Raw genomic sequence first — 21,121 nt, 5'->3', positions numbered from 1 at the left:
TACTTTCCCCTTCCAATCTGTCCCCTCTCCCCACCTTCCTCATCCTGCCCCATCTGCCTTGCTTGTGGCTTGGAAATGGACAGCCTCATTGTGAGCAAGGCCTCTCCGCCGTGCACTGTGTCCTTTCCCTGATCGCCTGGTGCCCACAGGTGTCTGAAGGGTCGTTGGACATGTGTTTCCCACCAGCTCTGTCTTCCTTGGGCACCCTTACCACACCTTTGTGAAGACCAGTCTTTTCCCCTTGGAAGCCGGAGCCTGGGGATCACTCATCCTTTGGGTTGGTGTTTTTTTGGCAAGCCACATCTTGTGCTTTCCCACTCTGACAGTCCGGTGTCCGTCTTTTTTTTTTTTTGAGATGGAGTTTCGCCCTGTTGCCAGGCTGGTGAGCAGTGGCGCCATCTCGGCTCACTGCAACCTCCGCCTCCTGGGTTGAAGTGATTTCTCTTGCCTCAGCCTTCCGAATAGCTGGGACTACAGGTGTGCGCCACCATGCCCAGCTAATTTTTCTATTTTTAATAGAGACAGGGTTTCACCATGTTGGCCAGGATGGTCGCGATCTCTTGACCTTGTGATCTGCTTGCCTCAGCCTCCCAAAGTGCTGGTATTACAGGCGTGAGCCACCACGCCTAACCCCTGTGTCCGTGTTTCATAGACCTCAGTCACTGTCTGGGCGGCTCTGCCCCCAGCCTCCTGCTGCCCCTCTGGCTGACCATCTCCCATGTGCTAATTTCCCTCCACTTTCCCAGCTGTGCCCTTTGCTGCTGCCTGTCCACTGCCCGTCTCCAGTCCCAGGGAGCCCCAGGTCTCTGCAGTCAAGCATAGGCTCACTCTCTGCAGGGACAGTCCTTGACTGCACCTTGTCTGTCGGCATGGGCAGATCATGCACACACTTTTAATGTCTTGACTAATATGTTTTAAAACAAGTAATTTTAATTTTAAGAGAACCCAAGTGAGCCTTTTGGTGCCTCGGTGACCATTGATGGTGTGACTTACGGATCTGGAACTGCAAGCAGCAAAAAACTTGCGAAGAATAAAGCTGGTAATGTGCTTGCTTGAGTGTTAAAGACACGTGCTACCTGCTGTGTCTGCCTCGCTGCTTGGTTAGGGAGGGGCTGAGCAGTGGTGGCAGGTGGGGGGTGTGGTGGGGCATGTTTATTTTATTTATGTAATCATCTACTTTGATTTTTATAGTTACATGCTCATTGGAAAAGACTCAAATAGAGTAAAATGTGAGACTTAGAAGTAGAAGGTCTCTCTACTGAATGACAGCTGGGCCAGTGTGTCCCTCCCTAGTCCTGGCCCTGCACATATTCAGGGGTGTGCCTAGAGCCAACTGGGCTGTGCTGGGCACACGCTGTTTTGCGAGTTTGTTTTTAAGCTGAGCAGCATGTGGGCATGCCAGGAGAGAGGAGAAGTGGGCCAGCGTGCTCTCGGCATCCTCCCCCAGTGGCACTGGCACTTACCAGCACTATTTCCTGAGTCCTCCCACTCCATGTTTAGGCCTAGCCACGCAGAACACCTGGAACAGCACAGTTCTGGGAAGGATTTGGACCATGTCCTTGCCATTTGTGTTGGTGCCAAGCATTCGTGGTAGTTAGCGTTCTTTCACAAAAAGCCATTTGCCCCAGCGTCAGTGTTAGTTGGCCTCTTGCAGGGTGGTGTTGGGTGTACCCCAGGCCCTTGCACCCACAGGTCAATTCTTGAGGTATCAGCCATTGCCGTGTGTTTTCCAGAAGGCCTGCTGCCCATCTTAGAGAGATTCTGCCTAGGAGACTTTTGCAGCTCAACAAAGTGGGTGTTGCGGAGATTTTGACGATAACTTGCAGTGGAGCCTTGTGTGGGGGTGGAGATGCCTTGGGTGTGGCTGTGTGCTCTTCTCTCTGCGGGGTCACCCACTTTCCTCCCCATGTGCTGGAACTTCCCCTGCCCAGACTTTCCCTGCTCAGACTCTGGCTGCCCTATAGACATTTTGGCTCCGTATCTTGCCAGCACTCACAGCTCTGTGGGGTCTACAGAGCCATCAGCCCTTGGCTGTGACACCCCCAACCCCCAGTGATCATGCCCGTGCTCTGCCGGCAGAGCTCTGGCAGCTCCCTCTAGTGTCTCTCAGATCTGGCTGCATTTCTCCACCCATGGCAGCCACTGCTGCTGCCACCTGGTCTAGGTGACTGCAGCAGCCTGTTCTCAGGCCTCCCTGCGTGGTCCAGGGCCTGCGAAGCCGTTTTCTTACGTACCACCAAAGTGGTTCCCTAACACACAGCTCCGAGCTCCTCTCTGCCTGCTCCGAGGATCTCAGGGTGAGAGCGTACACACCTAGTACGGCCTGTGAGGCTTTCCAGTAGCCTGCCCCACGTCTCTTTTCCTTAGGATGGGCTTTTCCTTCTGTCTTCTCACCCTGTCTCCGAAGTGCTGCCACTCCTCAGCGCCCTCACTCAGCCCCTGAGCTGTGGGGGATGGGTGGCAGCAGTGCACAGTTCACTCTGCAGGATGGTGGGACATCTGCCTGAGCCCTGAGAAGAGGGCAGTGCCCAAGGCTCATCCTCGGGCTCTTTTTTTTCACAGCCCGAGCTACACTGGAAATACTCATCCCTGACTTTGTTAAACAGACCTCTGAGGAGAAGGCCAAAGACAGTGAAGAACTCGAGGTGAGTGTTGTAGTCTTGCCCTGCTGGGAGCTGCGGGTGCAGTGAGGCTCCTTGCCCTGTTAGTATGAGCTGGGGCTGTCCATGGGCTTTGCCTGTGCCTTTCATGACCTGCTGGTTAGTCATCCAGCCTCCAGGTTCTTCTGTTTGTATTTCATAAAAGAGGAAACTTGCCTATCTTTGTATAGGCAGGGAAAAAAAATGTCCTTTTGGTTAGAGATTTTTGTCCTGTTTTGCAGCATCGAGTGTGTATCATAAATGTTGAGTACACGTAGGTTTGTGTTGAGGCAGAGTCTACAAGATTTAGATTCTTTTTTTTTTTTTTTTTTTTGAGGCAGAGTCTTGCTCTGTCACCCAGGCTGGAGTGTGATCTTGGCCCACTGCAACCTCCACCTCCCGGGTTCAAATGATTCTCCCATGTCAGCTTCTTGAGTAGCTGGAATTACAGGTGTATGCCACTATGTCTGGCTATGTTGTATTTTTAGTAGAGATGGAGTTTCACCATGATGGCCAGGTTGGTCTTGAACTCCTGACCTCAGGTGATCCACCTGCTTTGGCCTCCTAAGTGCTGGGATTACAGGCATGAGCCACTGTGCCCAGCCCTAGATTGTTCTATATACACTTGACCCTTGAGCAACGTGAAGGTTAGGGGCACCAGCCTCTCACGTGGTCGAAAATTCACACATCACTTTCAGTCCTCCCATACCTTAGCTACTGGTAGCCTACTCTTGACCAGAAGCTGTACCAATAACATTGACAATTGGTTAACACATATTTTGTATGTTGTATGTACATGTTACTACAGCGGTCCCCAACCTTTTTGGCATTAGGGACCAGTTTTACAGAAGACGATTTTTCCACAGACGGTGTTGGAGGGGCAGGGAAATGGATGATTCAAGCGCATCACATTTATTGGGCACTTTATATTATTACTGCATTGTAATATGTAATGAAATAATTATACAACTCACCATAATATAGAATTTGGGTTCTATATTAGGGAGCCCTGAGCTTGTTTTCTTGCAACCAGGTGGTTCTCTCTCATGATGATGGGAGACAGTGACAGATCATCAGGCATTAGATTCCCATAAGGATTGCACAACTTAGATCCCTTGAATACCCAGTTCACAATAGCGTTCACACACCTATGAGAATCTAATGCCATTGCTGATCTGACAGGAGATGGAGCTCAGGGAGTAATGCAGGTGATCGGAGCAGCTGTAAATACAGACGAAGCTTCGATAAAAACGCCTGCCCCCGTGCCACTCATGTCTTGCTATGCAGCCTAGTTCCTAACAGGCCATGGATTGGCACCAGTCCATGGCCTGGGGGTTCGGGACTGATATATACTGTATTCTTAAATTAAGTTACAGAAAAGAATGTTATTTTTTTTCTTCCTTTTATCTTCCCATTGGTTAGAATCCAGAAAAAAAGAATGTTATTAAGAAAATCATAAGGAAAATTTATTAACTATTTTTGAAATGGAAACATCATCATAAAGGTCTTTATTCTCCTCATCTTCATGTTGAATAGCTGAGGAGGAAGGGGAAGAGGAGTTGGCCTTGCTGCCTCAGGTGTGGCAGAGGCAGAAGAAAATCTTTGTGTAAGTGAACCCATGTAGTTCAAATCCATGTTGTTCAAGGGTCAGCTAATATGAAGAACCATTTAAAACGAGTTGTAAACCTTTTTGGGTAAATTGGATATTTGTTGCAAGGGCTTCTGAAATTTTGAAGGGTGTAGCTTTATTGAGATAGTTACCATAAATTTGACCATTTAAACTATATAACCGAGTAGATTTTTGTATATTCAGAGTTGTATAATCATCATAACTACCTAATTTTAGAATATCTCGTCACCCCCAAAGAAGCTCCATACCCATTAGCATTCACTCGCAGTTCTCTTCAACCCCCAAAAGCCACTTATCTGCTTTCTGTCTATATATCTGCTAACTCTGGAATTTCATTTCATATCAGTAGAATCATATAATATATGGTCTTTTGTGACTGGCTTCCTTCACTTAGTGTGCTATATTAGCTGTGGGTTTTTATCAGAATAAGGAAATTTGCTTTTGTTCTTGGTTTGCTGAGAGTTTTTAAGAAATGGATGTTAGATTTTGTCAAATGTTTTTCTGCTTCTATTCAGATGATCATGTATTTTTATTTTATTTTATTTTTTATTTTAGTAATACGGTGTATTATATTGGTTTTTGAATGGTGAGCCAACCTTGCATCCCACTTGGTCATGGCATATGTCGATTTCTTTAATATGTTGCAGGATTCATATTGCTGGTATTTTGTTAAGGAATTTTATAACAGAAGTCAAGAATTGAGGTTTGGGAACTAAAAAAAAAAAGAAAAAGAAAAAGATTTTTATATTTGTAGTTATAAGCAATATTGATCTGTAGTTTTCCTGTGATATCTTTGTCCAGTATAACAACAGGTACAGGTATCAGGATAATACTGGCCTCATAAAATGATTTGGAACATGTTCCTTTTTCTTCCGTTTTACGGAATAGTTTGTGAAGGCTTGGTGTCCTTTTTTTTAATTTTTTTTTATTTTTATTTTAAAGACGGGGTTTCACCATGTTGGTCAGGCTGATCTTGAGCTCCCGACCTCAGGCGATCCGCCCGCCTTGGCCTCCAAAGTGCTTGGATTACAGGCGTGAGCCACCACGCCCGGCCCTCTTTTTTTTTTTTTTTTTTTTTTGAGATGGAGTCTCGCTCTGTCGCCCAGGCTGGAGCACAGTGGCTTGATCTCGGCTCATTGCAACCTCCCACTCCCGGGTTCACGCTGTTCCCTGCTTCAGCCTCCTGAGTAGCTGGGATTATAGACACCTGCCACCACACCTGGCTAATTTTTGTATTTTTAGTAGAGACAGGATTTCACCATCTTGGCCAGGCTGGTCTTGAACTCCTGACCTCGTGATCCACCCGCCTTGGCCTCCCAGAATGCTGGGATTACAGGCGTGAGCCACTGTGCCCGGCCAGGTGTTCATTTTTTACTTTTTTTTTTTAAGAGACGGGGTTTCACCATGTTGGCCAAGCTGGTCTCGAACTCCTGGCCTCAAGTGATCCACCCGTCTCGGCCTCCCAAAGTGCTGGGATTACAGGTGTGAGCCACTGCGCCCGGCCGATACAGTCTTGTTACAGGTCTATTGAGATTATCTATTTTTTCTTCAGCCAATGTTGATCATTTGTGTTTTTTTAAGAATTTTTTCCCATTTGATGTAGATTATCTAATTGATTAGCATATATTGGTTTTTAGTTTCCCCATATGATCATTTTTTATTTCTATATGGTTCTGATGGTCCCTTGCTGTCATTCCTGATTGCAGTAATTCGAGGCTTTCTTCTTTTTCTTGGTCAGTAAATTGTACACTTGATGATCTCTCACAGGTCTCTGAGGCTCTGTTGTTTTTTTCTCTGTCCTTTTTTCTTTCTGTTTCTCAGAGTGGATATTTCAATTGTCCTGTCTTCAAGTTTGCTTCTCTATCTTCTGTCTGCTCAGATTCTGCTGGTGAACCCCTCTAGTGAATGTTTCATAATTTCTATCTCTTTTTTGAAATTCTCGATTGGGTAATGCATTGTTTTTATACTTTAATCCTTTTTTAAAAAAATCATATATATATATATATATATATGTATGTACTTTTGGGGGTGGGTGGAGATGGGATTTCGACATGACATGTTGCTGAGGCTGGTCTCCAACTCCCAGGCTCGAGCAGTCTGCACACCTTAGCCTCCCAAAGTGTTGGGATTACAGGTGTAAGCCACCATGCTGGCATTATACTTCAGTTCTTTAGACATGGTTACTTAGTCCTTTGAGCATGTTTTCTGTAGGTGATGTAAAGTCTGTTTCTGGTAAATCCAGTCCTCAGAGAGAGTGTATATTAAACTGCCTTTCCCTTCATGTACAGGCTGTCTCTACTTTCCTATTTCTTTTCTTTTCTTTTTTTTTTTTGAGAAGGAGTCTTGCTCTGTCACCCAGGCTGGAGTGCAGTGGTGCGATCTCAGTCCATGGCAACCTCTGCCTCCCACGTTCAAGCAATTCTCCTGCCTCAGCCTCCCGAGTAGTTGGGATTTCAGGCACGCACCATCACACCTGGATAATTTCTATATTTTTAGTAGATACAGGGTTTTGCCATGTTGGCCAGGCTGGTCTCGAACTCCTGACCTCAGATGATCCACCTGCCTCGGCCTCCCAAAGTGCTGGGATTACAGGCATGAGCCACTGTGCCTGGCCTCTACTTTCCTATTTTTTTTTGCATGTCCAGAATTTTTTGTTGTTGTGGAGAATCGGACATTTAAAATGTGGCAGTTCTGGAAATCAGATTACCTCATCTCCCTGAAGTTTATAGTTTTTGTCATATGTCCTTGCTCTCTATTTGTGACTGCATCAGTCTGCTAGGGATGCTGTAACAAAGTATCATAGACTGGGAGGCTTACATGACAGAGATGTTTAGTTTCAAGTTCTGGAAGCCAGAAGTCCAAAACGAAGGTGTCAGAAGACTAAGGGAAGGCCTTTCTCTGTGGGTGGAGGCTGGCGGTCTTCATTCCTTTCTTCCTGTGTGCATGCTGGTCATGCTGGTCTCCACATTCCCCATTTGATAAGCACACCTGTCACACTGGATTAGGGCCCACCCTAATGACCTCTTTGTAACTTGATGACCTCTGTAAAGACCCTGTCTCCAAATACTGTTGCATTCTGAGGGACTTCAACATGTAAATTTGGGGGTGAAAATTTACCTCATAATAGTGACTTTCCTAGATTGATTTTGTGAAGTGTGTATTTTTTGTGATGACCACTGAATACACTGGCCCTTTAGCTAAGTGGTCTCCTGATGCTTGGACAGGAATTTTCTTAAATTCCCTGAGCCAGTAAGTCTCCCAGCCTGTGTTGAGAGCTGTGGGCCTGTGGGGCTTACCTGGCATGCTCTGGTGGCTTCCAGCTGCCTTAGCCTTTCCCTCCCACCTGCACAGAGCCTCTAGGCCAGTCAGCTGGGAGGTTTCCTGGGCGTGCACCCAGCCATCTCCAGATATATGCTAGAGCCTTTCAGAGCCCCATGGACATCTCCAGCTTTTACTTCCTGGGTTCTTGGCCAGCCTCTTGTTTGCCTCACTAGTGCCCCAGCCCCCAGCAGCTGCAAGGTGAAACAATTGCCACTGATTGCTTTTGACAAATGCCCTGAGGAACTGAGCTGTTTTCAATGAGTGAGGTCAAATAAAGACAAGTACTGCCATAAGGCTTTTCCAGAGGGTGGCCAAGGTAGACCCAGCAGCTACAGTTCTCTGGGCCTGGCACCTTGAGGACCGTTCTGTATTGAGTGATACCACAGAGCTGGGGAGAAGGGCTGGGAATGGGGCGAGTTAAGATGCCAGCAATACCTTGTTCTTAGCAAGACTTGCTTGTCTTTCTTGAGTCAGCACTCCTCAGATTGTTGAAAGCTTTTCTTTAGTTTCCAGGGTTCTGAGAGTTGGTTCTGACCATTTTTGCTTAGTGTCCTTGTTGCTTTGATGGGGAGAGCAGATTTTGTTGTTCTTTATTTGGCCATTCCAGAACTACTTTAGAATGGGTTTTGTAAAGTTTTCTTATCTTTGTGAACTGGTGCTATTATAAAATATGGTTAAGTGTCCATGGTAGTACTAACTTGCTCTTAAGTTTCTCGAACTTCTGGTTTCAAGCAGTCTTCCTGCCTCAGCCTCCCAGAGTGATGGGATTACAGGTGTGAGCCACCATACCTGGCCTCTTGCTCTCAAGTTTCTGAATGTTTTATGTGCTTTATGTAACTGCTTCATTGTGGACAGGCTACAGACAGATTGCAAACCACAGTTGGATCAAGCATGGTCTCCAAGTACCAGCTGCTCCAGGAAGAGTCACATTTGACTTTTTTTTTTTTTTCTGAGATGCGATCTTGCTCTGTCACCAGACTGGAGTACAGTGGCATGATCTTGGCTCACTGCAACCTCCACCTCCCAGGTTCAAGAGATTCTCCTGCCTCAGCTTCCTCAGTAGCTGGGACTACAGGCACACACCACCATGCTTGGCTACGTTTTGTATTTTTAGTAGAGATGGAGTTTCACCATGTTGGCCAGGATGGTCTTGATCTCTTGACCTCATGACCTCATGATCGGCCTGCCTTGGTCTCCCAAAGTGCTGGAATTACAGGTGTGAGCCACCGCGCCTGGCCACATTTGACCTTTATTTCTGAGTGACCCAACTGTGGGAAAGATGGCTTCCAAGGCCTTCTGGGGAAGCGCTTGCATAGACCCTAGCCCACCAAGACTCTTAGCATGGGTTATTGCAGATGATGGTGCTTGAGTTGTGTAGGTCTCATGCCACCTTCCTGTCTGAGTAAAGGCCCTCCCTGTTCTTTGTTATGGGGTGGTGGAAATGTCTGTGAGCCACTGTGGGTTCTAGTGCCAGAGAGGGCCCAGCTGGGAGTCAGGTTCTCAGCCTCCATTCTAGGGCTCTTCCACTCTAGGGAAATGGAGAGGCTGTCTTGAAACGACTTTGCCAAGTAGTGAAGAGGTTTCCCTAGGTGGAGAAGGACATGGGGTAGGGCATGTGGTGGCTTCCGCTGTAGACTCCCCTGCCTGGGGCTTTTTCTACACTTCTCCTCGACTCCTCCCTGGCTGCAGTCTGTCTGGAGCTAGTGTCAGATCTCCCCAGGTAAGGAGTTCAGTTCCAAGAGACAGCCCCCACTTCCTATGCCATCTACAAGTGGGGGCCCCTGCCACCCAGCAAGGGACCCCTCCTTGGGCTTGGCAATTTACTAGGGCTCAGGAAACTCAGGAAAACATTTTACTTATGAAATTTATTTTTTATGAAGGGCTGAAAGTGCCTTCCCTCTAATCACACATTTGATCTCTCTGGGGAGCCCACCCTGAGCCACCTCCTCAGCATAAGCTCTGTGGTGGGGTTGTTTTGAATCACAAAAGACAAACCTAGCGCTTAGGAAATCCTAAGGGTTTTAGGAGGTCTGTTCTGGGAACCTGAGAAAAGACCCAGTGTTTTTATGATCCCATGCCTCGGTTTAGGGTGCCTTTTCTATGTGCCCCTCCTGAGAAGCTTTTTGATCCTTCTGATTTGTATATATGTAATCTGATGTCCCCATTTTAAAATCTGTCAGAGGGGAAAGTTGCTTTTCCTTCAGTTGTAGAGTGGGGGTTTAGACTGGGGCAGATGCCTCCTGTTTCTGGGAATTTCCTATTTGCTGGTCCCCTCCCACTGAGCAGGCTCTCAAGTTGTGTCCCTGCCCCTTGCCCCTCCCAGCTCCCTGTGCAGAGGTACCAACACCTGTCCTTGGACTGTCTCCTGGACAGCCTGGGCCATGGGCTAGCATCCCCTCCTTTTGTGGACTCCAGAGGTGGGGTTGACACACGTCCGGGAGGAGCGGGTTGATGGCTGTGAGGTGCCGTGGCCACAGAGCCCACCAAGGGCTCTGGGTCCCTGTGCCATTGCCAGGAAGGAGAGGCTCAGTGCAAAGCATGTGTGCTACTTGACTAAAAAGGGAAAAAGGAGGAACAGAACTGGCATCATTTCCTTGTCACAAAATTTGTGGTGATCTCTTATTGGTATTTTTTTTTTTTTTTTGAGATGGAGTCTTCGCTCTGTAGCCCAGGCTGGAGTGCAATGGCTCAATCTCAGCTCACTGCAACCTCCACCTCCCTGGTCCTGGTTCAAGCAATTCTCCTACCTCAGCCTCCCAGGTAGCTGGGATTATAGGCACGAGCCACCATGCCCAGCTAATTTTTGTAATTTTTAGTAGAGATGGTGTTTCACCATGTTGGCCAGTCTGGTTTTGAACTCCTGACCTCATGATCCGCCCACCTCGGCCTCCCAAAGTGCTGGGATTACAGGCGTGAGCCACCGTGCCCGGCCCTCTTATTGGTATTTTGTTGGTAGCTGTGCGTTGGTGGTTCATGGCTATTAAATTTAGGTATGAATGACCAAGTGTTTTCATTTTTTTTCAACTTATTTTAAAATTTATATAAAGCTAAATTCACTTTTTGGTACAGTTCTGTGAGTTTGACAAATGCAGAGTCATGTAGCCAACACTACAATCAAGATGCAGAACATTTCCGTACACTCCCACATTCTCCTTTGTTGGCCAAACTCTCTCACCTGTATCCTCTGGCGGGCACTGAACTGCCCCTGTAGTTTTGCCAGCACCAGAATGTCCTCTCATTGGAGTCACATGGCAGGTAGCCTTTGAACCTAGCCTCTGGCATGGCTTGGTGTGACAGATCCGTAGTGTGGTCATTTGTACTCCTGAGTGCTGGCCATCAGGTGGCTCTGCCCCTCAGGGTGTCTCTCCATTCTCCCTTGAGGGACATTGGCAAGTTTCTGGGTTTTGGTGATGGGCAGTAAGGCTGCTCTAAGGCCTCCAGGTCTGTGTGTGATAGGCAGATTCATTTCCTTCAGGTAAACCCCTGGTATGGGGTTGCTGGGCCATGTGGCAGGTGCATGCTTACCTTGAATTGCCCTCACACCTTTCTCAGTCACTGGGTGACCATGGAAGTGTCTGTTTCGGGGCTCTTTTTTTTTTTTCTCGAGATGGGGTTTCACCATGTTGGTCAGACTGGTCTCAAACTCCTGACCTCAGGTAATCCACCCGCCTGGGCCTCCTGAAGTGCTGGGATTATAGGCATGTGCCACCGCGCCCGGCCTCGGGGCTCTCTTCTGTCCCTTAAGCTGTGTGTCCTTTCACTGATGCCACACCTTCCTGATGACTTGAAGTCTTGGAATCAGAGAGTGGGAATTCTCTGACTTTGTTATTCTTTCTCAAAAAATTGTTTAGGCTATTCTAGCTCCTTTGCTATTCCATGTAGACTTTAGAAACAGTTTGTCAGTTTCTATAAAAAATTCTGGGCCAGGTGTGGTGTCTCATGCCTGTAATTCCAGCACTTTGGGAGGCTGAGGTGGGTGGATCACCTGTGGTCAGGAGTTCGAGACCAGCCTGACCAACATGGTGAAACCCCATCTCTACTAAAATACAAAAATTAGCTGGGTGTGGTGGCGGGTGCCTGTAATCCCAGCTACTTGGGAGGCTGAGGCAGGAAAATTGCTTAAACCCAGGAGGTGGAGGTTGCAGTGAGCTGAGATCGTGCCATTGCACTCCAGCCTGGACAACAAGAGCGAAACTCCATCTTAAAAAAAAGAAAAGAAAAGGCCTGGTGCGGTGGCTTATGCCTGTAATCCCAGCATTTTGGGAGGCCAAGGTGGGCAGATCACAAGGTCAGGAGTTCGAGACCAGCCTGGCCTACATGGTGAAATCCCGTCTCTACTGAAAATATAAAACTTAGCCAGGTATGGTGGCGGGCACTTATAATCCCAGCTACTTGGGAGGCTGAGGCAGGAGAATTGCTTGAACCTGGGAGACAGAGGTTGCAGTGAGCCGAGATAGCACCACCGCACTCCAGCCTGGGCAACAGAATAAGATTCTGTCTCAGGAAAAAAAAAAATTCTGCCTGCATTTTGATTGGAATTGTATTTAATCTGTAGATCAATTTGGGGAGAATGGATAGCCTAACAATATTGAGTTTTCCAAATCATAAGCACAGTCCATCTGTCCATTTGTTCAGGTCTTCTTTGCTAGTTTTCATGGGTGGTCGGCAGTTTTCAGCACACAGGCCCTGTGCATAGTCTACTAGACTTATACTTAAATATTTTATGTGTGGCACTGTGGTGAATAGTACCTTAGTTCCGATTGATTGTTTATTGCTAGTATTAGAGCTAGAATTTGTTTTATTTGTATTCATTTATTCTAGTAGTTTTTCTGTATATTTCTTATCCAGTTTTCCTTAATATGGTTAATTATGTTGATTTTTTAAAAATGCCATCCTGGGGTAAGTCCTCCTTGGGTATGGTGTATATTCCTTTTCATGTGTTAATGGCTTTAATTTGCTAGTTCCCTACTGCGTCTGTGTTCATGAGGGATATGAGTGTAGTTTTTGTACCATTATTGCTTGGTGTTCATGTCATGGTGTGGTTAGTAAAGTAGGAAGAAGCCCTCCTGAGTTTTTCAGAAGGGTAAGAGAGAGATATAGAATTGATATCATTTCTTCCTTAAAATTTGGGCCTGGAGTTTTCCTAGTGTGAAAGTTTTAAACTACTATTATATGAACTACTAACTGTAACTACGACTACTCTGAACTACTGTTGAGTTTCTTGAATGGGTGTAGAGCTGTTGAGACTACTGAGATAGTTTGTGTCTTGCCAGGCATTGGTCCATTTCATCTAGATAGTGGAACGTAGAGGTGTCGGGCATCTGTGGTGCTATCCTTTGGAGTCTGCCAGGCACTGATTGCTCAGGTTTCTCCTATTGTCAGAAGCAACCGGGATTTGCCTGCAGGTCCCTTCTGCCATTCGTCTGCTCTTAGGAGCTGGAGCCTCCACCTGTCCCTGGTGGATTAACACTTAGTAGCATGTGTGGCTCAAGGCAGCTTGGTGCAGGGCATCCTGGTGTAGGTCTTTTGCCAGAAACTTCTGAGCGTGCTCTCTAGCTGTGTGTGTACGAGCCACGGCCTCAGATTCTCCAGGGCCAGTCCCAGAGTCGTGGGGTATGTGGATCCTTGTGGGCCGAGAGCACTGGACATTGCTAATTGGTCGGCTGCTTGGCCAGACCTTGAGGTTCCAGGGCCTGATTTCTTGGTGAGTGACCTTCCCTGGAAGAAGACCCATGTTGATTTGTGCATTTGAGAGGAGCGGCGTCTTCGAGGATTTGTCGCTTGCCAGCCTCAGGGCTAGTGTCTTACTCTTTTTTTTTTTCTTTTTTGAGACGGAGTCTCACTCTGTTGCCCAGGCTGAAGTGCAGTGGTGCGATCTCGGCTCGCTCTAGCCTCCGCCTTCCAGGTTCAAACGATTCTCCTGCCTCAGCCTCCTGAGTAGCTGGGACTACTGGCGCGCGCCACTATGCCTGGCTAATTTTTGTGTTTTTAGTAGAAATGGGGTTTCACCATGTTGGCCAGGCTGGTCTCGAAATCCTGAGCTCAGGTGATCCACCTGCCTCAGCCTTCCAAAGTGTGGTTACAGGTGTTAGCCACCGTGCCTGGCCAACGCTTTCCTCTTCCATGCACCTGAAGCAAGTTGGCCTTCTTGCTGCTTGCTGAAGCGGTGAGGGCAGAGGAGCTGCCTGCTGCCCTGTTTGTAGGGCCAGCGTCCCTGCGGAGTGGACTTGGCACACTGTGGAGCCTGCACAGCAAGGTGTGTGAATCATTTAATTCTATGCTTCCTCGCAGCCCATGGGCCACGCAGGCTCCAGATCCCTGCAGACCCCTCCAGAATCGGGCTGGTGGGGGAAGTTCTGTGTGGGTGTGGCTGATGCCTAATCTCTGGTACCTCAGAGTGTGGTCTTTTTTGGAAAGAGGATGGTTGCAAATAGCATTAGTTAGGTTAACATGAGACCACACTGAAGCAGCATGGTGGGGCCCTTCATCCAGTGTGTCTGGTGTTTCTCTATGAAGGGGGAAGCAGGGCAGGGCTAGTGGGCCATATGAAAATCAGAGCAATGCTGCCATAGTCAAGGGATGCCAGGGCTGCCAGGAGCTGACAGAGGTTCCCTGGAGACTTCTGAAGGAATACGGCCCTCCTGAGGCCTCAATTTCGGAATGCAGGACGGCAAGAGAATAAACATCTTGTCCTAAGCCATTTAATTTGTGGTATGTTGCCACAGCAGCTCCAACAGGGAGGTTGTCCATGCTCTGGAGTAGGCTGGACGGCATCTTTCACCCAGGAGGAGCTCTCAGCTTTAGCCAAAGACCTTGTCGGAGAATGTGCAGTGGGCGCTCCCTCTGTACCTCAGCCCGGTGCAGCTTCCCTACACCTCACTGTAGGGAACAGGGTGGAATCTCCCCGTTCCCTCGAGTGTAACTTGGGAAATTTGTTTCCCTGTCTGCCTCTCTTGCCCTTCCCGTGTGTGTTCTCGGGTTGGCTGCAGGCTGATGACACTGTTGGAAACTAAAGTGGGCCAGGCCCCTGCTGGCCACCTGGGGCTGGGCTCTGTGTGGCTGTGTGGGGCTTCAGCTGTTGGGAAGCTGGGCCTTTTAAGGCCAGCTTTTGGGTCTGGCTGACTTTTCCTCTCCTGTAGTCTCAGTTGTGGCGATGGTAAAGGCTCTCTCCAAAGTTGTTTTATCTTTAGAGTTCTGAGAAGGGTGCCTTGTGGATCAGAGTCAGATCCAGGTGAGGTGGGCCTGGCCAGCCAGCCATGTACCTGGGGCCCCCTTGGGATGCCAGACTCTGTCCCACAGTGCTGAGGGCAGAGTGGCACTGTGGGCTCTGGAGATGGGCAACTGGACGGTGAGGTACAGAGCGTGTCCCATAACTGGTGGGTTTCTTGCAGAGTTGGGGGTATGATGTGCTAGGCGAACTCATAAGAAGAGATACGGAGCATCTGGGGGAAGCCAACTGCAGGCCCAGCCGTGAAAAGGCTGGTGGGGACTCATGAGCCTCTGCTTTGTGTTGTAGTATTTTAACCACATCAGCATCGAGGACTCGCGGGTCTATGAGCTGACCAGCAAGGCTGGGCTGTTGTCTCCATATCAGATCCTTCATGAGTGCCTTAAAAGGTAGGGAAGGGGGGTGCCTTCCCTCCGGAGTCAGGTTGGGGAGCTCCTCTTTGGCATCTCGTATCCTCGTGGTTGTTTGTCCCAAGGTGGAGGCATGGCCGGGTTTCCCTGGGTATACAGCAGCCCCGTGGCCCTGGCCACCAGTCAGTCCTGCAGGCCTGAATCGGGTGTGTGGAGAATTCTCTCCGGGTAAGAAGCATTCTGGGGAGAGGCTTGCTTTTTTCCTCAGCCTTTAAGGGCTTCCCAGAGCAGCCCTCCTCAGAGGCCGCTGGCTGCTCTGCTCAGGGGATGCCACCTGTTGTCTGTTTTTTCTTAAAGAAACCATGGAATGGGTGACACATCTATCAAGTTTGAAGTGGTTCCTGGGAAAAACCAGAAGAGTGAATACGTCATGGCGTGTGGCAAGCACACAGTGCGAGGGTGGTGTAAGGACTCCTTCCCTGCTGCCTGGTGGCTGCCGGGGGTGATGCCAGGCGGGTTGCCCCTGGTGTGGCCCTGTGCCTCTCTGGCTTGCTCCCAGCTGTTGCTCTGGCATCATCCCTAAGCCCAGCTGTGTGTGCTGGCCGCCACACATTCACCCTAAGGTGGACTGGCGGCTGTCCTGCCTGTACTTTCTCTGTCTTCTCCCTTTCCCCTCCTGCCACCCCTCTCTCTGGCCAGCCCCTGTCCCTGTGGCAGGAGGAAAGGCCCTTCTCCTCAAACAGCCAGCAGAATCTTGCTGCTCCCTGTGTCAGTAGGTGTGGGTCTTGGAGGGAGCGAAGCTCTCGGCTGTGTGTCTTTGAGTGGTTGCACTCTCAGCTTCTGGACTCTGAGGGGCCACTCTCAAGGTGGTAGCTGGGTGCTGTGAGACTCAGGTGCCTAGAGCAGTGGCAGAATGCTGTCTGTTCTTGTAGAATGTGCCCTGGCTGGCCATCGAGGTGTGGGTCAGGAGGGCTAGGGGCAGCAGGGTGTCCCATGAGCACTGGGTGTTCATGACCCCTTCTCTCCAAGCTTGCTCTTTCTCTGTGTAGGTAAGAACAAGAGAGTTGGAAAGCAGTTAGCTTCACAGAAGATCCTTCAGCTGCTGCACCCACATGTCAAGAACTGGGGGTCTTTACTGCGCATGTATGGCCGTGAGAGCAGCAAGATGGTCAAGCAGGTAACTGGCCCTCATCAGGTTGCCGGGCAGCCTGTGCTGCCACCCTGGAGTGTATTACTGGGGCTCTGTGCTCAGAGGGGCAGGGCTGGGCAGCTCTGCTCTTGCTTACAGCTGCCTTTCTTCTGGGCTACTTGTGTGGTTTTGTGGGCAGGGGGTGGGGTTGTCCCAGCTACATCTCCCACCCCAGCCTGCTGGGAATGGTCAGTAAAGTGTGGGTGATTGGGAACGCAGCCTGGGCCCAGCTATGTGGGTTGTAGGGGGATGGCTGAAGTGCAAGGCAGGGCTGGGCGGGAGATGCTGAAGGTACACCCGGCCTGGAGGTGTGCAAAGGCTCGGGAGCCAGGCCCAGTCCTTCCTGCTTGAAGGAGAGCGAGTGTGTCAGGGCAGCTGTCCCTAGTACCAGTGCCGGTCCAGCTCTAAGAGAAGAGCATGTGTGTGCCATCTGTCTTGTTTCTGCTGTTCTGGCCAAGATCTTGCAATGTAAGCCAGTGCTCGCTCGCTCCTGAGGGGTGGAGGGAAACATGGGGAGGTGAGTGTTCACATTCCTCATTTCCCCAAATGACTATAGAAACTCTCTGGGTTCTTGCCATCTTGGTCAGTGGAATGGGAAATAGATGTGGAAGGGTGGGGGCTGCATGTGGGGTGGCCCCAGGACTATGTGGTGGGTGGGCCCTGTGTCCGAGGGTAAGGGGGTCTATGCAGGCCACCAGGGCGTGTTAAGCAACTTGAGGACAGACATTTTTGGGAAGTGAGTTGAAATGTAGGTAGTGCTTGCTTCTGTATTTGCTGTGCGTAGTCCTTGGCTCTGATGGAGGGAGAGAAGGCAAGCCTTACGCGGGCCCCAGGGTGGGAAACTTCTCTAAGCAGGAGTGGTAAAGTCCCAGCCTGGCACAGCCGCAGCTGTGGGGAATGCTGGCATCCCGTGGAACCGTAGCACCCTTGGGGCTGGCCTAAGATAGGAAGGGGCTGAGGCCAGCCTGATGCTGCTCTGCAGTCGGGGAATGTGCAGAGAGTGAGCAGAGAGTGAGCTCAGTGCCTGGGGCTGACGGGCCGGGCTGCAGCTGTTCTGCAGTGTGCTGTTCCTACTGGCTGCGGCCATGCTCTGGTTTCCCTCCTTGATGAGGGCTCTGAGTACCATCAGCACCTCACCTCCCTGCTCTGCCCAGGGCAGGAGGCCACATAAGTGGTGTGGTGTGGGCAGAAAGTAAGCCCCAGTGGCTGTGGACTGCCCCTTGTCCTCTGCTGCTGTCAGCAGGCCTGGCATCACTGAGGCGGGCAGTCAGCCTGCAGTTGTGTGGCCACAGCTCCTGGCTGTTTTCGTGTCTGCCAGGCCCTGGGAGCGCCTGCCTTCAGGGTCCCAGGCTTACAGCTGCTGGGCAGGGGGCAGGCCATGAAGCTACAACCTGCAGTCTGAGTGTGAGGTGCTGTGCTTCCCAGGAGACGTCGGACAAGAGTGTGATTGAGCTGCAGCAGTATGCTAAGAAGAACAAGCCCAACCTGCACATCCTCAGCAAGCTCCAGGAGGAGATGAAGAGGCTGGCCGAGGAGAGGGTGAGTGCCACCCTAGCAGAGGGCTCCCAGGCCATGGCCATTCCTGTGGCAGCTGTGGAGGGACAGTAGACCCCAGGACCTGTGCCTGAGCGGACACCTTGGAAATGCTTGGATCCTTCTTCCAAAATCAGATAAAGCTTCAACATGTATGATAGTTTCACAAGTCACTTCAGTTTTGGTTCTGTTAGAGAGCTGGCAGGCCAGCCTGGTGGACCATGAAGGTCACAGCCTTGGTGGGCCGCCTGGGTCCCATGTCTACACTGGGTTTTTGGAGGTAGGTCAGTGTGCCTGCCAAGGTTGAATCTGTAGGGCTTGGTCCTGATGAAGCCTCCTAAAGCCACCTTTGGGAACTACACTCAAAGAGGGGCCTGTCAGGCTGGTAGTGGTGTCTTCTGTCCTCAGGTATCATCTTTGTGGCCACAGCATGACCCGCCCACCTGGGCCTTCTTTGGGGGAGCTTTCTTAAGTGTGGTAGTCCCCTAGCCTGAGTGAGAGCCCTAGGAGGTGTCTGCTGCCGTCCAGGCCAGCAGGTCTCTCGCTGCTCCCTGGGGTGGGGCTTGGCCTCCTGGAGCCAGTGAGACTGCCTGGTCTGCCCCTAGTCGGGAGAGGATCTGTGGGGCTGGAGGGCAGCAGGTACAGGACACAGTGCTCCTGGCTGGGCCTGAGGGAAGCAAAGGCTGGGCAAGGGAGAAACACCTAGTGGGGAGGCCTGGCCTGTCACTGTAACTGCACCCAAAATTCTTCACTTCTTGGTACGTGTCCTGATTACCAGGGAGGCTGCACACACCATGCTCTGATGGCAATCAAGGGGGCCTCCAGGCTGCAGACTCAGCATGGCCTGCCCCAGGCCTTCCCTGTTCCTCCCAGCCTGGCATCACAAGCACTGGTGCCCTTGGGGCTGCAGGGCCTCCTGGGTCTTCTGGGCTCCCCCTCTACCCTGTGCCCTCCCAACCCTCTACTGAGCCCACCTCAGCGGCACCCCGGTCTTTGTTGTTCTTTCAGGAGGAGACTCGGAAGAAGCCCAAGATGTCCATTGTGGCGTCCGCCCAGCCCGGCGGCGAGCCCCTGTGCACCGTGGATGTGTGAGGGAGGTGGCATGGGCCAGGGCACGGGGGCCGCCAGCGGCACTTCTGAGGAGACCAGTAGTCACGCATCGTGCACCACAGTGTCAGGCCTCCAACCCAGGCTCCTCCCCTGTGGCCAACCTGTCTGTGGGCCCAGCCTGAGGGTGGAGGCTCTGGTGTATGGGGACAGCCACGGCCACACAGCACACATGTGGAGCAGCGGCTCTTCCTGGGAAGCTCCAGGCCTAAATAGACGGACTCAGCGACTGCACCAGTGGCAGCTGGTGACTGGACAGCGGTGGCCCTGTTTCTGTGCACCTGCTGCAGGCTGTTTTTATGAAGGCTTTCATGAATTTTAGTATGTAATATGCACTGATGACACATGATGCTTGGATGGCAGATGAGAGGGGATGGCTGAGTCCTGTGGCTGGCCCGTGATGCCAGGTGGCCCTTGTGCCCAGGGCACCTGCGGGGTTGCTGCAGGGACCCGGTTAGGAGGCACATATGGTGCCCTGCCCCCACCTGCCTTCTGTGTTTCCCTTTCTTTGTAAAGGTAGAACAGAAAGGAGTATTTTAAACCTTTTGGGCTTAAAATAAGCAGAATTTTAGCATCAGAACTACTTTTCTGGGATTGCAGGCAAACCATTAAGGTGGTCACTCACCAGTCTGGACATGATGCCAGCGAGGACAGCGTCCTGCCACCTCTCCAGAGTTGCCCTGGCCTCCTGGGGCCCCTTTTTCTGATGAAGTCTTAACGCCCTAAACACGCCTCCCCGTACACTGAGGCCCTGCCTTTGCTGGCCTCTGGCAACAGTTTTTTACAAAGATTTTTTGCAGTTGAGTCCATATGTCCATCCATTGATTTTTTTAAAGCTTTTGTGATATTTTAGCATTTGGAAAGAGACTTTTACAGTGAGAGTAGAAGGTAGATTTGAAATCATGCATTTTAGCAAGTGGACTTGTTTAAACAAGAAGGAAGGGCCTTCATCATAGCCCATTCTTGATCCAGAGCTGTCACCTGTGACAGTGGCTTCTCTGGATGTCAAAGGCAGCTGCTCTGTGCAGCCAGGCCCAGTGCCCAGCTTGCTTCTCTACTGGTGGCCCCTGTGGACGGGTGTGGGATGGAAATGTGTTCCTGCCTGAGTCTGAGGCACCAGGGTGTGCTCAAAGGCAGGCCCTGGTGGTGGCGGCTGCCATTGGCCCTGTCTCTAGCAACTGTTCAGGGTACTGTGTGCTTGTGGTGCACCATCTAAAGCAAGAGTCCAGCATTTTGCTGACTCTGTGCTCCACCAAGTCCCCCACAGGTGGTACAGATGGCACCTTTTTTGTCAGAGAACAGTGTCAGCCCGTGGGCTGCCCACAGCATATCCCTCCCTCACCTGTGTGACCAAGGTTGGCTTCTGTGTTGACCTTTAAAAAAGAAACCCTCAACTCAAGTTGCTGTAATTAGATACTTGCTTCTGTCTTGCCTCCTGTCTACAGCTGTGAATAGTCATTTGACTGTGACTGTTGCCCTTAGCCAGCCAGATGCGCCTGTGAACCAAAGCTTTGTGCACATGTGTTCCTCTAGAGGCTGGGGAACCTCACTGCGTCTTGCTCTTCCCAGGCAGCGCCACAGCAGGTGCTGCCATTCCCTCGCGGTCTCCCTGTTCCCCCCAACCTGTCTGCCAAGTGTGGGTGTGGATCACGTGCACACAGCTGTGCTTCAAGGCCGGGGCAGGGGAGCCTGTGCTGATGCCATCAAGGGCATTGGGCTGCGCCTGGAAGGTGAGCCTTGACTGTCTGAACATATAAAGCAAACTGTCCAGAAGGGAATGGCTAGTGTCTTCATTCTGAGGGTGAGAGGCTGGCACCCTGTAAACCCTTGACTGGCTAGGTACCCTCCTGGCCCCACTGCAGGCTGGACCCCACTTTTGCAATAGCTGAGCAGCACCCCAGTATGGTCCCTTTGGTTGATGCCCTCTGCCAGGCTGAGGCCATGGAGGGGCCAGCTCACTGCCCAGTGCTCTCCACCCCATTCACCCAGCTGATACACAGTTCCCAGACCTGTCTCTGCCTCAAGTTTCAGCATCAAATCCAACATTCTGTTAAAAAGCTCTTGCCCTGACTCCCAACTGTGCAGAAGGGCTTACAGAGCTGCCCAGGCCTAGTTAGGCCTTTT

The 21,121-nt window shown here is 50.5% G+C and overlaps 1 protein-coding gene across 2 annotated transcripts in view; it reads left to right on the top strand.

The window, feature by feature from the left end:
- Window positions 1-20,770, top strand: part of DGCR8 (DGCR8 microprocessor complex subunit) — a 30,698-nt gene extending 9,928 nt beyond the window's left edge. For both annotated transcript variants that reach the window (XM_064362814.1, XM_021673944.2), the window contains 7 exons: window positions 941-1,039; window positions 2,563-2,645; window positions 15,107-15,207; window positions 15,526-15,632; window positions 16,218-16,345; window positions 17,783-17,896; window positions 18,899-20,770. In XM_064362814.1, the coding sequence (XP_064218884.1) occupies window positions 941-1,039; window positions 2,563-2,645; window positions 15,107-15,207; window positions 15,526-15,632; window positions 16,218-16,345; window positions 17,783-17,896; window positions 18,899-18,982 (716 nt within the window). In that variant the 3' untranslated portion in view covers window positions 18,983-20,770. The remainder of the gene's footprint in view (window positions 1-940; window positions 1,040-2,562; window positions 2,646-15,106; window positions 15,208-15,525; window positions 15,633-16,217; window positions 16,346-17,782; window positions 17,897-18,898) is intronic.
- The last annotated feature ends 351 nt before the right edge of the window (window positions 20,771-21,121 follow it).

Source organism: Aotus nancymaae, unplaced genomic scaffold, assembly GCF_030222135.1.
Source record: "Aotus nancymaae isolate 86718 unplaced genomic scaffold, 86718_ANA_hifiasm-v0.15.2.pri h1tg000049l, whole genome shotgun sequence".
Classification (NCBI taxonomy): Eukaryota; Metazoa; Chordata; class Mammalia; order Primates; family Aotidae; genus Aotus; species Aotus nancymaae.
This window is presented reverse-complemented; position numbering and strand designations above follow the sequence as displayed.